Source organism: Haliotis rubra, unplaced genomic scaffold (assembly GCF_003918875.1).
Source record: "Haliotis rubra isolate DU_JTF1 unplaced genomic scaffold, ASM391887v1 Scf138, whole genome shotgun sequence".
Lineage (NCBI taxonomy): Eukaryota > Metazoa > Mollusca > Gastropoda > Lepetellida > Haliotidae > Haliotis > Haliotis rubra.
Genome location: NW_025765314.1, coordinates 1,576,989 through 1,589,332, shown reverse-complemented (window position 1 = coordinate 1,589,332; position 12,344 = coordinate 1,576,989). Strand labels below are relative to the sequence as shown.

Here is a 12,344-nt window from a genome sequence, read left to right as displayed (position 1 = left end):
TTTAATATGTGCCTGAACCTTGTCAATCAGAATAAACAAGGAGTGACGAGGCTATATACAACGTATGTAGAATCTGTCAGTGGTCTTGAATAACACGCGGCCTGTCTTTAGAATCCCCACCAAATATGCGCAGTGAAATCAAACATATTTGTATCTTTTTGCTTCAGAACATTGTTCACTTCACGGCTGTCCCTATTCTTAACCATGACGTTGCAATATTGTTGTACAAATGTGTCACACCGACTCGCTCGGTTGTGTTCCCATGACGACAGTGGTCAGACTGGCCTGACATTTGTAAGGTTTCAGTGCAGTGTTTGTTTACATCACAGAAATATACAAATTCATTTCATGGGGGATTTTAGGGGACGCTCACGGTGAAATGCTCGCTCTTATTTTTCACATAGAATATAGGAAAGCCACCGTTTTGGTTTCTCTACGATTGATTTTAGCTATCCTAAGTTGGTCATGAGCAACTTAGACTTTGAATCTTAACTTTACGATTGACTTAGGTAAGATTGGTTAGTGGAACGGTACACCGATCGTAACGTCATGCTAAGATTGGGATTTTAGGGGTTTACGATTGGCATAGAGCTAAGATCGGTTAGTCGAACGGCACCCAGGTCTGTTTTACGTAACCTCTGGGTGTCCCCTGCCGTGATATTGCTGGAATACTGTTAAAAGCGGCGTAAAACTAAACTCACTCACTCACGTAACCTCTGGCTTGATTAATAAGTTATTTGTTTGACTTTCACTCTGGTCTGTCTTTATTGAGGTACTATCTAGGTCGCATCTCTACCACTCTACCCGCCTGCAGGCCGGTGACTGCATGTGATCTCATATACCAAAGGGCACGTGTTGTTTGTTTAACCAACACAGATGGAAGGAACTCTGGAAGTTCATCGGATGCTGTTTTTTGGTAACACCCATGATGGTTACATTTTGACTTTGTGATAATAATCCCTGCTGTGCTAGCTTTTTGTAGTTCTGTATTTTATGGCTTGATATTTAATCATTGTCAAGTAGTTATATCTTTTCAGTCGACATATAATATTGAAAACGCACATTGTATTTATTTGAGGTCGTGAACTAAACATTTCGCCATTGGTACTATAAAAACAAATCATTTAAGTAAACGTGTTTTTACAGGGGTTTTTAACGTTAGTATGCATTATTCTTGCCATAATGAAGTTCCGTTCATATTCACAAAACAGAAAAGACCCTCCCAAGTGTCGGATCGGTGTGTGTGTGTGTGTGTGTGTGTGTGTGTGTGTTCAGGGGGTTCAACAGGGCTTAGCATTCAGTAAAACCTTGGAGCAAGGCTACATATTGACATTCAACAGACTATTCCAATTCGTCGTTCTCATTTGGAGACAACCCTTGAAGGTCCGGGTTAGAATGAACCTTCAGTAACCCGTGCTTGTCGTAAGAGGCGACTAACGGGATCGGGTGGTCAGGCTCGCTGGCTTGGCTGACACATGTCATCGGTTCCCAGTTGCGCAGATCGATGTTCATGCTGTTGATCACTGGATTGTCTGGTCCAGACACGATTATTTAGAGACCGCCGCCATATAGCTGGAATATTGCTGAGTAAGGCGTAAAACTAAACTCACTCACCCACTCATTTGGAGGCTATGTATGATCTGACAATCCAATATTATGATCGTGGCGAATTTAAGACTCGATTTACGATTAACGGATCCTGGATAGTATAGGGGGCGCAACTCTGTAAATCGAATAGCTGTGATGGTCGATGTTAATGTGACTCCTGGAAATCCGGCCAACTCAACGTCACACCAGGCATTCACGAACCTACGCTGATTATTTAGTTGGTATTTTAGTAGAAATTTCTTATGGTTGTAGTAAAAGTAATTACGTAAATTTGCATTGACATAAATATTTTAATGTCATAATCTACTGTGTAGATTATCAGTGTATGAATGTATCAATGAGTAATGTGTGTTGTAATTGCAGCTCATCTCACATGAAATCTCATATCACTGGGAGACAGCATTGTAAGTGTTCATAGGCGGGTCCAGAGTGTGGTGTGTGTTTTTGTTGTTGTTTGTTTTGTTTGGGTTTTGGGGTGGGTGGGTTTGCAGGAGTGCGCATCCCTCCCCTTTGTCCTGAAAGTTTAGTAAATGATCGGTGAAAAGGGGTGAGAATGAAGTGTGCAAACCCCCTACTTAGGAGTGTGCAACCCCCACCCTCTCAAAAGCTGTATCTGCCCCTGGTGTTGATCATCACACCCCGCCTAGTCCTAGTTGCAAGCTGAATTTCAGAGGTGAGGTGAGGTGAAATTGGGTTTTACGTCGTGCTTGAGAATATTTCGCTCATATGACGACGTGCATACGTGTGTATGTGTATGTGCGGCTGCTTGTACTAGCCCAGACTTAAGCTGGTTTTATAGTGCTAGCCCACTGAGATACCATGCCGCAGTGGAGCATGAATACCCCACTCAGACACATTATACTGACTCCGAGCCGACCAGTCCTTGTTGTACCCATTACTGCCGAGCGCCAGGCAGGGACCAACAAGTACCATATTTTAACGTCTTTTGGTATGACGCGGCCGGGGATCGAACCCGCGACCTTCCGCTCTCCGGGGGGACGCTCTAACAACTACACCACGGAGGCGGTTCAAGCTGAATTTCTCTTGCTGTGAGGTATATATTATCGGTTCAGGCTCATAACGCCGACCTTTCGACCAAAGTTTACGGTTGAGTGAAATATAAAGGTCGACGTCCTGAGACTAGTTTCATTTTGCCAATTAATACTGGATTACGAGGACAATGCAGGAGTTGTTAGAGGAGGATAATCCGGAATATGCGGATCAGAGCGCACCTAATGAGAAGATGACAACAGATGACAGAGTTTCATCAGTTGACCGATTTTAGCATTTTTAATAAATACATCGTAAATTCATATAGCATACATTTTTTCACAGATTTTAACCTAAATGCAATAGGTGGGATGCTGAATCAGTAAACTGCCTCACGGACAGTGTTCGTTGTTCAAGCTGGTGACAAATGTCATCCAGTCTTCGCTCCAAATCCCTGTATTTCCTCTTCTTGGACGGACGCTTCTGGCCAGCAGCATACTGGACCAGCTTCTTTTCGGTGTTGGTCTGTTCTTGTGACAGCAACGACACAATCTCGAAAATGTTTGGATGAGCCTTGCCGACGTATTTCTTCAGGCGTGAATGCCACCCTTGTAGGTGGTTGTTTGTTCTTGGCCCATCTGTGTTGTGGTGGTTCCATTGCGTCATGGGCAGATCTCCCTCCACCCAGAAGTTGGTCATGTAGTCTCCGAGTTGTCGGCAGCGGTCTTCATCAGTCTTTTGCAGTACATATCCAAGATATCCAGTCTCGTTTTCTCTTGCTGACTCTGTACATGAACCCGCCAACAACCAAGTAACGACTGCCGCGAGCTGTAAGGATGAATCTCTGATCTAGCTGTGCATTTGCCATTTCGAAATCGAACGTGAATCCTTTTGCCATTCCATAGATATTTATACCAGAGATATGAACAGTGTTCAATATTGGCACTCTACTAAGTGTTATTGTAAACTTTTCAATCAATTGGAAGTGACATGTGCGACGAGTTCACCTTATCAAAACATCTAGAGTAGATTATCCGCGACGCTAATTAAGCCTAATTAGAACCTAACCTTCAAAGGAAACCGCAGGTCGGCGTCCTGAGACTAGTGGAAAATCAAAAGGTCGGCGTCCTGAGACGACACCATATTATCATCACTGTGTTTATTGCTATAATCACTGCTCTTGTATACTATTGAATTATACTATTACCTTTGAATTTGTACAGCCACTCTGTTTTGTACTGCCATAGTGATGCCTAAGTATTCAGGTGTTAATAGTAGAATGTTAATTATATCGGGATCTAGTCAAATGGGCCGAAGGACGAAAGGGCCGAGAAGTGCCAAGTCAAATGGGCCGATGGATAAAGTCAAATGGGCCGTGAAAAAATGTCAAAAGGGACTTATTATTAGTCATATGGGCCGAATAACAACAAAAGTTGGGCCGAACAACAACAAAAAGTTTACAAATGTTTTTCATTTTTTATTGACATATAAAACATAATATCAGAACAATAATACAATGGTACTTGCCAAGCATGTCTTTGCATTTATGGCAGTACATATACTTATTTACTTTTTGGTCACGGCCCATTTGACATTTTTTCGACCCATTTGCCTACAACCCATTATATCATGTTGCTTTGCTATTTGTTGGTTTCACACCGTTTTCTTTCACGGAACGATTCTCGGTTTACTTTTTAGTTTCTTTTCAGTTTTAGTTTGGGAATCAACACATAACAGGATGGATATGTTTGTACACATTTATCCAGCCCAGAATCAGTCAGGCCAAGAGTCAGTGACGGTCCGTCACGAAGACATTGCAACATATGTCGGTCAATTGATTGAAACCGATAACTACACAATCATTCATGGATTTCTCAACACATGTCATAGGCCGGCCCTGTTATTCCCCACCGTGTAAGTACTGTCCAATGAGCGCGTGTGTACCGACAGAGGTTTAGGCAGCTGTCGGCGGATTGAACCGCCCATCTACGAGAGTCGCATCGAACTTCAGGGCAGCTGATCGGCCGAAACTGCACGATGGCGAGTCTCGGAAGAAACATCATCAGGAGTAAGCATTTTGCAAGATCGCATGTGAAATATGGTAAGCTTTGCTGCTTTACGTGTGTTTATACTGCATTCAGCCAAGAGATGGACATTTCCCGTTCCTGACCTGATTAGGTCATGGTTCACATAACACAGGGCGATTCCCTGGCCTATTTACAGTGTTTATCTCTGACCAAGTGACTTGTCATTCGTCATACGTTAATTTAACCTGTGTCATTTGTTGAGGTTATGTTCAACAAGTTCATCTGTACATGCAATAACTGTTAATTCACTGCGGAACTGGGTGTCAGAATGTGTAGCATAATTCAGCAATAATAAATTGACACTCCTCAGTAGTCTAGTTTGGACAAAGAATGTGAGTTACATAGACGTCGTGTGTGAAGTTGCTAGCTGCTCGGTTTGTTTTGATGGGGTGGATGTTGCTGCATGGTGGGGGCGGGTGTTGCTGTAGGTGCTGCATCAGGCTATGGCGACAACTGTGTTGTGGTCTGGCTAATGTAAAAGTAGGGCAGGAAAACATCAATTCCAGAGTTAGCAAACTGCTGATAATCCCAATTAATTTTGAAATAAGTTTAAAAATGTGACAAGCCTTTAACCAGATGCAATTACATAAGATTTGATGTATTTCCCTATCCCTTAGCCCCATCTACATGACTGACCCCAAAATAGGACAGTCAGTGTCCAATACTCTGTAGTAATGAAACCTGCCCGACTTGTCTCGGGAAATGGGTCAAGTATTATCATATATCTGAAAATACATGTGTGGAAACATAAAGACATACTTTTGGGGTTTTAGGAAAAATTTCCATAAGCCAAACTGAAAACAGACATTTTATGGGTCTATGTAGCCGAGAGCTGCGATGCGGTCCTATACGATAGGACCGCATCGCGGCTCGCTAGGGTCTATGTAATCTGATCCCATGCGATGCAGGGTCATGTCTTGACTGTATAGGACCGCATCGCGGCTCTCGGCTATGGTCTATGTAATCTGATCTAAAATGTATGACACACTGACATGATTTCCATATGTGCTGATTTCCATAAGAAATGTTGAACATACTGTATTGTATGACCAGTTATACACCAGCTGGTTCACTTAGGTTTAATGAAAGTAGGAATCCATGTGAACAGTGTACCCATTAGGTGTTATTCATTCATACAGAACAGGCTTTCATGACTGACAATAGGAATTATCCAGCAGTGTAAACACTAATTGGATGTGTTGTGCTGTGCAAGCTTTGATGAAATTAACAAAGAGGGCACTTACATGCTTATGACATGCATATGCTGTGTTCAGAACTTGAATAGTCTCAAGAGAACAGACTCAGTAGAAATGTCAGTGAAACCAAAACATGTTACCAGGAAGTTATATACCCTTCCAACGGATGTGATTTGTGTAAAAATAAAATATCAAAATGGTGGTCTGTAATTAGACTAATGCTTAGTCTCTGAATATATATAATTTTGATAGTTAAACAATTTCACCCTCACCCTCACCTGAACATATATAATTTTGACAAACAAACAAGCCCATTTAAATTGAAAAGGAGCCCCAGGGAGACCAGAGATTCAGAATCAAGACTTGCTTTATTTAGGGCTTTAGCACTGCAGAGAGGCTTGGCAGTAGGGAAAATAATGTGGTTCAGGGACTGTGAGATGGACTAGTCTGTAATGTGAATTTTTGAGGTTTGTATGGTTTGTTGAGAGTGTTTGGAAGCTAGCTTACAGATTGGTTCGGAGGTTTGTATGGTTTGTTGAGAGTGTTTGGAAGCTAGCTTACAGATTGGTTCAGGAGGGTTTGTATGGTTTGTCCAGAGTGTTTGGAAGCTAGCTTACAGATTGGTTCGGGGGTTTGTATGGTTTGTTGAGAGTGTTTGGAAGCTAGCTTACAGATTGGTTCTGAGGTTTGTATGGTTTGTTGAGAGTGTTTGGTAGCTAGCTTACAGATTGGTTCGGAGGTTTGTATGGTTTGTTGAGAGTGTTTGGAAGCTAGCTTACAGATTGGTTCGGAGGTTTGTATGGTTTGTCCAGAGTGTTTGGAAGCTAGCTTGCAGATTGGTTCGAGGTTTGTATGGTTTGTCCAGAGTGTTTGGAAGCTAGCTTACAGATTGGTTCGGGGGTTTGTATGGTTTGTTGAGAGTGTTTGGAAGCTAGCTTACAGATTGGTTCGAGGAGGTTTGTATGGTTTGTTGAGAGTGTTTGGAAGCTAGCTTTACAGATTGGTTCGGAGGTTTGTATGGTTTGTCCAGAGTGTTTGGAAGCTAGCTTGCAGATTGGTTCGAGAGGTTTGTATGGTTTGTTGAGAGTGTTTGGAAGCTAGCTTACAGATTGGTTCGGGGGTTTGTATGGTTTGTTGAGAGGTTTGGAAGCTAGCTTACAGATTGGTTCGAGGTTTGTATGGTTTGTCCAGAGTGTTTGGAAGCTAGCTTACAGATTGGTTGGAGGTTTGTATGGTTTGTTGAGAGTGTTTGGAAGCTAGCTTACAGATTGGTTCGAGGGGTTTGTATGGTTTGTTGAGAGTGTTTGGAAGCTAGCTTACAGATTGGTTGGGAGGTTTGTATGGTTTGTCCAAGAGTGTTTGGAAGCTAGCTTACAGATTGGTTCGAGGTTTGTATGGTTTGTTGAGAGTGTTTAAAGCTAGCTTACAGATTGGTTCGGAGGTTTGTATGGTTTGTCCAGAGTGTTTGGAAGCTAGCTTACAGGATTGGTTCGGAGGTTTGTATGGTTTGTCCAGAGTGTTTTGGAAGCTAGCTTACAGATTGGTTCTGGAGGTTTGTATGGTTTGTTGAGAGTGTTTGGAAGCTAGCTTACAGATTGGTTCGAGGTTTGTATGGTTTGTTGAGAGTGTTTGGAAGCTAACACAGATTGGTTCGGAGGGTTTGTATGGTTTGTTGAGAGTGTTTGGTAGCTAGCTTACAGATTGGTTCGGAGGTTTGTATGGTTTGTCCAGAGTGTTTGGAAGCTAGCTTACAGATTGGTTGGGGGTTTGTATGGTTTGTTGAGAGTGTTTGGAAGCTAGCTTACAGATTGGTTCGGAGGTTTGTATGGTTTGTTGAGAGTGTTTGGAAGCTAGCTTACAGATTGGTTCGGGGGTTTGTATGGTTTGTTGAGAGTGTTTGGAAGCTAGCTTACAGATTGGTTCGGAGGTTTGTATGGTTTGTTGAGAGTGTTTGGAAGCTAGCTTACAGATTGGTTCGAGGTTTGTATGGTTTGTTGAGAGTGTTTGGTAGCTAGCTTACAGATTGGTTCGAGGTTTGTATGGTTTGTCCAGAGTGTTTGGAAGCTAGCTTACAGATTGGTTCGGAGGTTTGTATGGTTTGTCCAGAGTGTTTGGAAGCTAGCTTACAGATTGGTTCGGAGGTTTGTATGGTTTGTCCAGAGTGTTTGGAAGCTAGCTTACAGATTGGTTCGGAGGTTTGTATGGGTTTGTTGAGAGTGTTTGGAAGCTAGCTTACAGATTGGTTGAGGAGGTTTGTATGGTTTGTTGAGAGTGTTTGGAAGCTAGCTTACAGATTGGTTCGGGAGGTTTGTATGGTTTGTTGAGAGTGTTTGGAAGCTAGCTTACAGATTGGTTCGGAGGTTTGTATGGTTTGTCCAGAGTGTTTGGAAGCTAGCTTACAGATTGGTTCGGGGATTTGTATGGTTTGTTGAGAGTGTTTGGAAGCTAGCTTACAGATTGGTTCGGAGGTTTGTATGGTTTGTCCAGAGTGTTTGGAAGCTAGCTTACAGATTGGTTCGGGGGTTTGTATGGTTTGTTGAGAGTGTTTGGAAGCTAGCTTACAGATTGGTTCGCAGGTTTGTATGGTTTGTCGAGTGTTTGGAAGCTAGCTTACAGATTGGTCTCGAGGTTTGTGTATGGTTTGTTGAGAGTGTTTGGAAGCTAGCTTACAGATTGGTTCGGAGGTTTGTATGGTTTGTTGAGAGTGTTTGGAAGCTAGCTTACAGATTGGTTCGGAGGTTTGTATGGTTTGTTGAGAGTGTTTGGAAGCTAGCTTACAGATTGGTTCGGAGGTTTGTATGGTTTGTTGAGAGTGTTTGGAAGCTAGCTTTACAGATTGGTTCAGGGGTTTGTATGGCTTGTTGAGAGTGTTTGGAAGCTAGCTTACAGATTGGTTCGGAGGTTTGTATGGTTTGTTGAGAGTGTTTGGAAGCTAGCTTACACAGATTGGTTCGGAGGTTTGTATGGTTTGTTGAGAGGTTTGGAAGCTAGCTTACAGATTGGTTCGAGGTTTGTATGGTTTTTGTTGAGAGTGTTTGGAAGCTAGCTTACAGATTGGTTGAGGAGGTTTGTATGGTTTGTTGAGAGTGTTTGGAAGCTAGCTTACAGATTGGTTCGGAGGTTTGTATGGTTTGTTGAGAGTGTTTGGAAGCTAGCTTACAGATTGGTTCGGAGGTTTGTATGGTTTGTTGAGAGTGTTTGGAAGCTAGCTTACAGATTGGTTCGGAGGTTTGTATGGTTTGTTGAGAGTGTTTGGAAGCTAGCTTACAGATTGGTTCGGAGGTTTGTATGGTTTGTTGAGAGTGTTTGGAAGCTAGCTTACAGATTGGTTCGAGGTTTGTATGGTTTGTCCAAAGTGTTTGGAAGCTAGCTTACAGATTGGTTCGGAGGTTTGTATGGTTTGTTGAGAGTGTTTGGAAGCTAGCTTACAGATTGGTTCGAGGTTTGTATGGTATGTTCAGAGTGTTTGGAAGCTAGCTTACAGATTGGTTCGGAGGTTTGTATGGTTTGTTGAGAGTGTTTGGAAGCTAGCTTGCAGATTGGTTCGGAGGTTTGTATGGTTTGTTGAGAGTGTTTGGAAGCTAGCTTACAGATTGGTTCGGAGGTTTGTATGGTTTGTTGAGAGTGTTTGGAAGCTAGCTTACAGATTGGTTCGGAGGTTTGTATGGTTTGTTGAGAGTGTTTGGAAGCTAGCTTACAGATTGGTTCAGAGGTTTGTATGGTTTGTCCAGAGTGTTTGGAAGCTAGCTTAAAGATTGGTTCGGAGGTTTGTATGGTTTGTTGAGAGTGTTTGGAAGCTAGCTTACAGATTGGTTCGGGGTTTGTATGGTTTGTTGAGAGTGTTTGGAAGCTAGCTTACAGATTGGTTCGGAGGTTTGTATGGTTTGTTCAGAGTGTTTGGAAGCTAGCTTACAGATTAGTTCAGAGGTTTGTATGGTTTGTTCAGAGTGTTTGGAAGCTAGCTTACAGATTGGTTCGGAGGTTTGTATGGTTTGTCCAAAGTGTTTGGAAGCTAGCTTACAGATTGGTTCGGAGGTTTGTATGGTTTGTTGAGAGTGTTTGGAAGCTAGCTTACAGATTGGTTCGGAGGTTTGTATGGTTTGCCCAGAGTGTTTGGAAGCTAGCTTACAGATTGGTTTGGAGGTTTGTATGGTTTGTCCAAAGTGTTTGGAAGCTAGCTTACAGATTGGTTCGAGGTTTGTATGGTTTGTTGAGAGTGTTTGGAAGCTAGCTTTACAGATTGGTTCGGGGGTTTGTATGGTTTGTTCAGAGTGTTTGGAAGCTAGCTTACAGATTGGTTCGGAAGTTGTTTAGGGACCATACACTGAAGCAAGTGAATGGAGAAAGGAGAACTTGGTATAGTATTATGATCATTGGCTGGTCCTGAATTGAGTTATATTATATCACACAAAGGTAATGACCTTGACATATGCATCAAGTGAGATTTGCACAGAGATTCTACATTTGAATTGGGACATCTTGGCAATCTACGTGAACGTAGGCTCAGTATTATTAGTTGCACTGCTTATAAATACTGACTCTAACAAACCCTAGTATAGTCCGTTTGAGTCCAAATCTCCCCAATGAATTGCACTCTAAATAAAAAACAAAGAATCGTAAATGACTCAAACCAGCGCCAAAATAAATAGGAAAAAACACACCATCTGCAGAATTTTGTTATAATTTTTGTCAACAAAATAAAAAAGTTGTTTAACAATCCATCATTATTTTCATTCAATACTGCAAGATTTGTGACCATGTTGTAGCGATAGCTCACCTAACAGCCAGGTGAGCGAGAGGCACGTGCAATGTTGACTCAGACGGACTGTAGAAGGTCGTGTCAGCTAACCTTTTCAATTGACTAATCAGAACACAGCTTACCAAATCGCAAAAGTTGACATTCTCACATATCTCTTGAACTTTTACCTCGAAAAAGTTTGTACCGTAACGATTCTGAATGCTATTTTCCATACGATCACTTTTGATTGATAAAACATGTTACAAATAGTGGGTAACGCATACAATTATTGGGTAACTATTGCCATAACACGTCAGCAGTTGGGTCTACTTTTCCTTGTGTATAGTGTCACATAAGGAAGACAGTTTTATAAATGTCAGTGTCCTTATTATAAAGAACATGCTGAAACAGTATCAAAATAATTTAAAATTTATTTTCCCCCTGTTTTAACCATGTCTATCTACAGAGTTAATGGCCAGTGGTCAAGTATAGTCAAAGAAGATATACAAGACTGTTGACTATTTTCCTGCCTGCCTTACATGTAGTTATTTCTGCATGTATTTGATAAATAACACCGAAATTCAAGTAAAACACTCCTTTTTACATTTTTCATGAATATTCGATTCTGGTGCATAACCAACTGAATTAATGAAGGGATACACAACGATTCATCGAATACACGATTTAATCATAACAGCCTCATCTAGCACTATGGAACCAGCAGTAGTCTGGGCTAGTACCAGTCACATGTGATCAAAGTGCAATTATCATTAGACATTATTTTTCCATTCTGAAATGTTTAATTTCATACATGTCACTATGGAAGTGCAATTAAATTGGGCGGGACATTAAAAACATTTAACTTCAGTTCATCTCATTAATTTTATATTTATTTGGCATTGATGTAATTTTAATACCTGAACACCTGGCATTTTATTTGTATTTTAACATTTAAAATTTCCTACACGTCAGTGTGTCTGTTTTTCCCTTCACAGATGCTGTATCTGTTAATGTTGTAAAAACTAGTGTTTTGTCACCAACAATACTCAGGTCTTTCATTTCAGTTGAGAAAAAATACTTGACAGTTTAAGTTTTGTTGTCAAGAAATAAAGGAAAACTTGAAACTGAAATAGTTTTTGAACTGGAAGTAAAGGAAACAACTAAGCCCTCCTCATGTACATGTGTTTCATATTTAGATCCATGCATTAATATTCATTGTGACCAAATATTCTCCTCTAAATAGATGATTTCTACTTTCCAATAGTCAACTATAACTTGGCACCAAGCAGTATTCCAGCCGTAGGTGTTCACATTTTACAACTATGAGATACAACTGAGCCCTCCTCATGTACATGTGTTTCATATTTAGATCCATGCATTAATATTCATTGTGACCAAATATTCTCCTCTAAATAGATGATTTCTACTTTCCAATAGTCAACTATAACTTGGCACCAAGCAGTATTCCAGCCGTAGGTGTTCACATTTTACAACTATGAGATACAACTGAGTATGCTCCTTGTATCAAGATTTCAAAGTGTGTCATACAACTCTTGCTTAGAAGTTGTTCGATCGGGCTACAACACAGTATGCGAAATTTACGCTGACACTGTGGCCTCTGGTTAGTAAAAATTCATCAGGACCACTACAGGATAGGTTTGCAGTGGTCCTGGTGGCCAGTGAATTTTGTATTGATAGTTAGGTAAATCTACAAATGTTATTTTG

The 12,344-nt window shown here is 41.2% G+C and overlaps 1 protein-coding gene across 2 annotated transcripts in view; it reads left to right on the top strand.

Annotated features, from left to right (window-relative positions):
• The first annotated feature begins 4,528 nt into the window (after window positions 1-4,528).
• LOC124268418 (alanine--glyoxylate aminotransferase 2, mitochondrial-like) overlaps window positions 4,529-12,344 on the top strand; it is a 32,294-nt gene continuing 24,478 nt past the window's right edge. The window contains exon 1 of one of the 2 annotated variants that reach the window (XM_046703385.1): window positions 4,529-4,699. In XM_046703385.1, the coding sequence (XP_046559341.1) occupies window positions 4,636-4,699 (64 nt within the window). In that variant the 5' untranslated portion in view covers window positions 4,529-4,635. The remainder of the gene's footprint in view (window positions 4,700-12,344) is intronic. The other variant, XM_046703384.1, reaches the window with a different exon arrangement.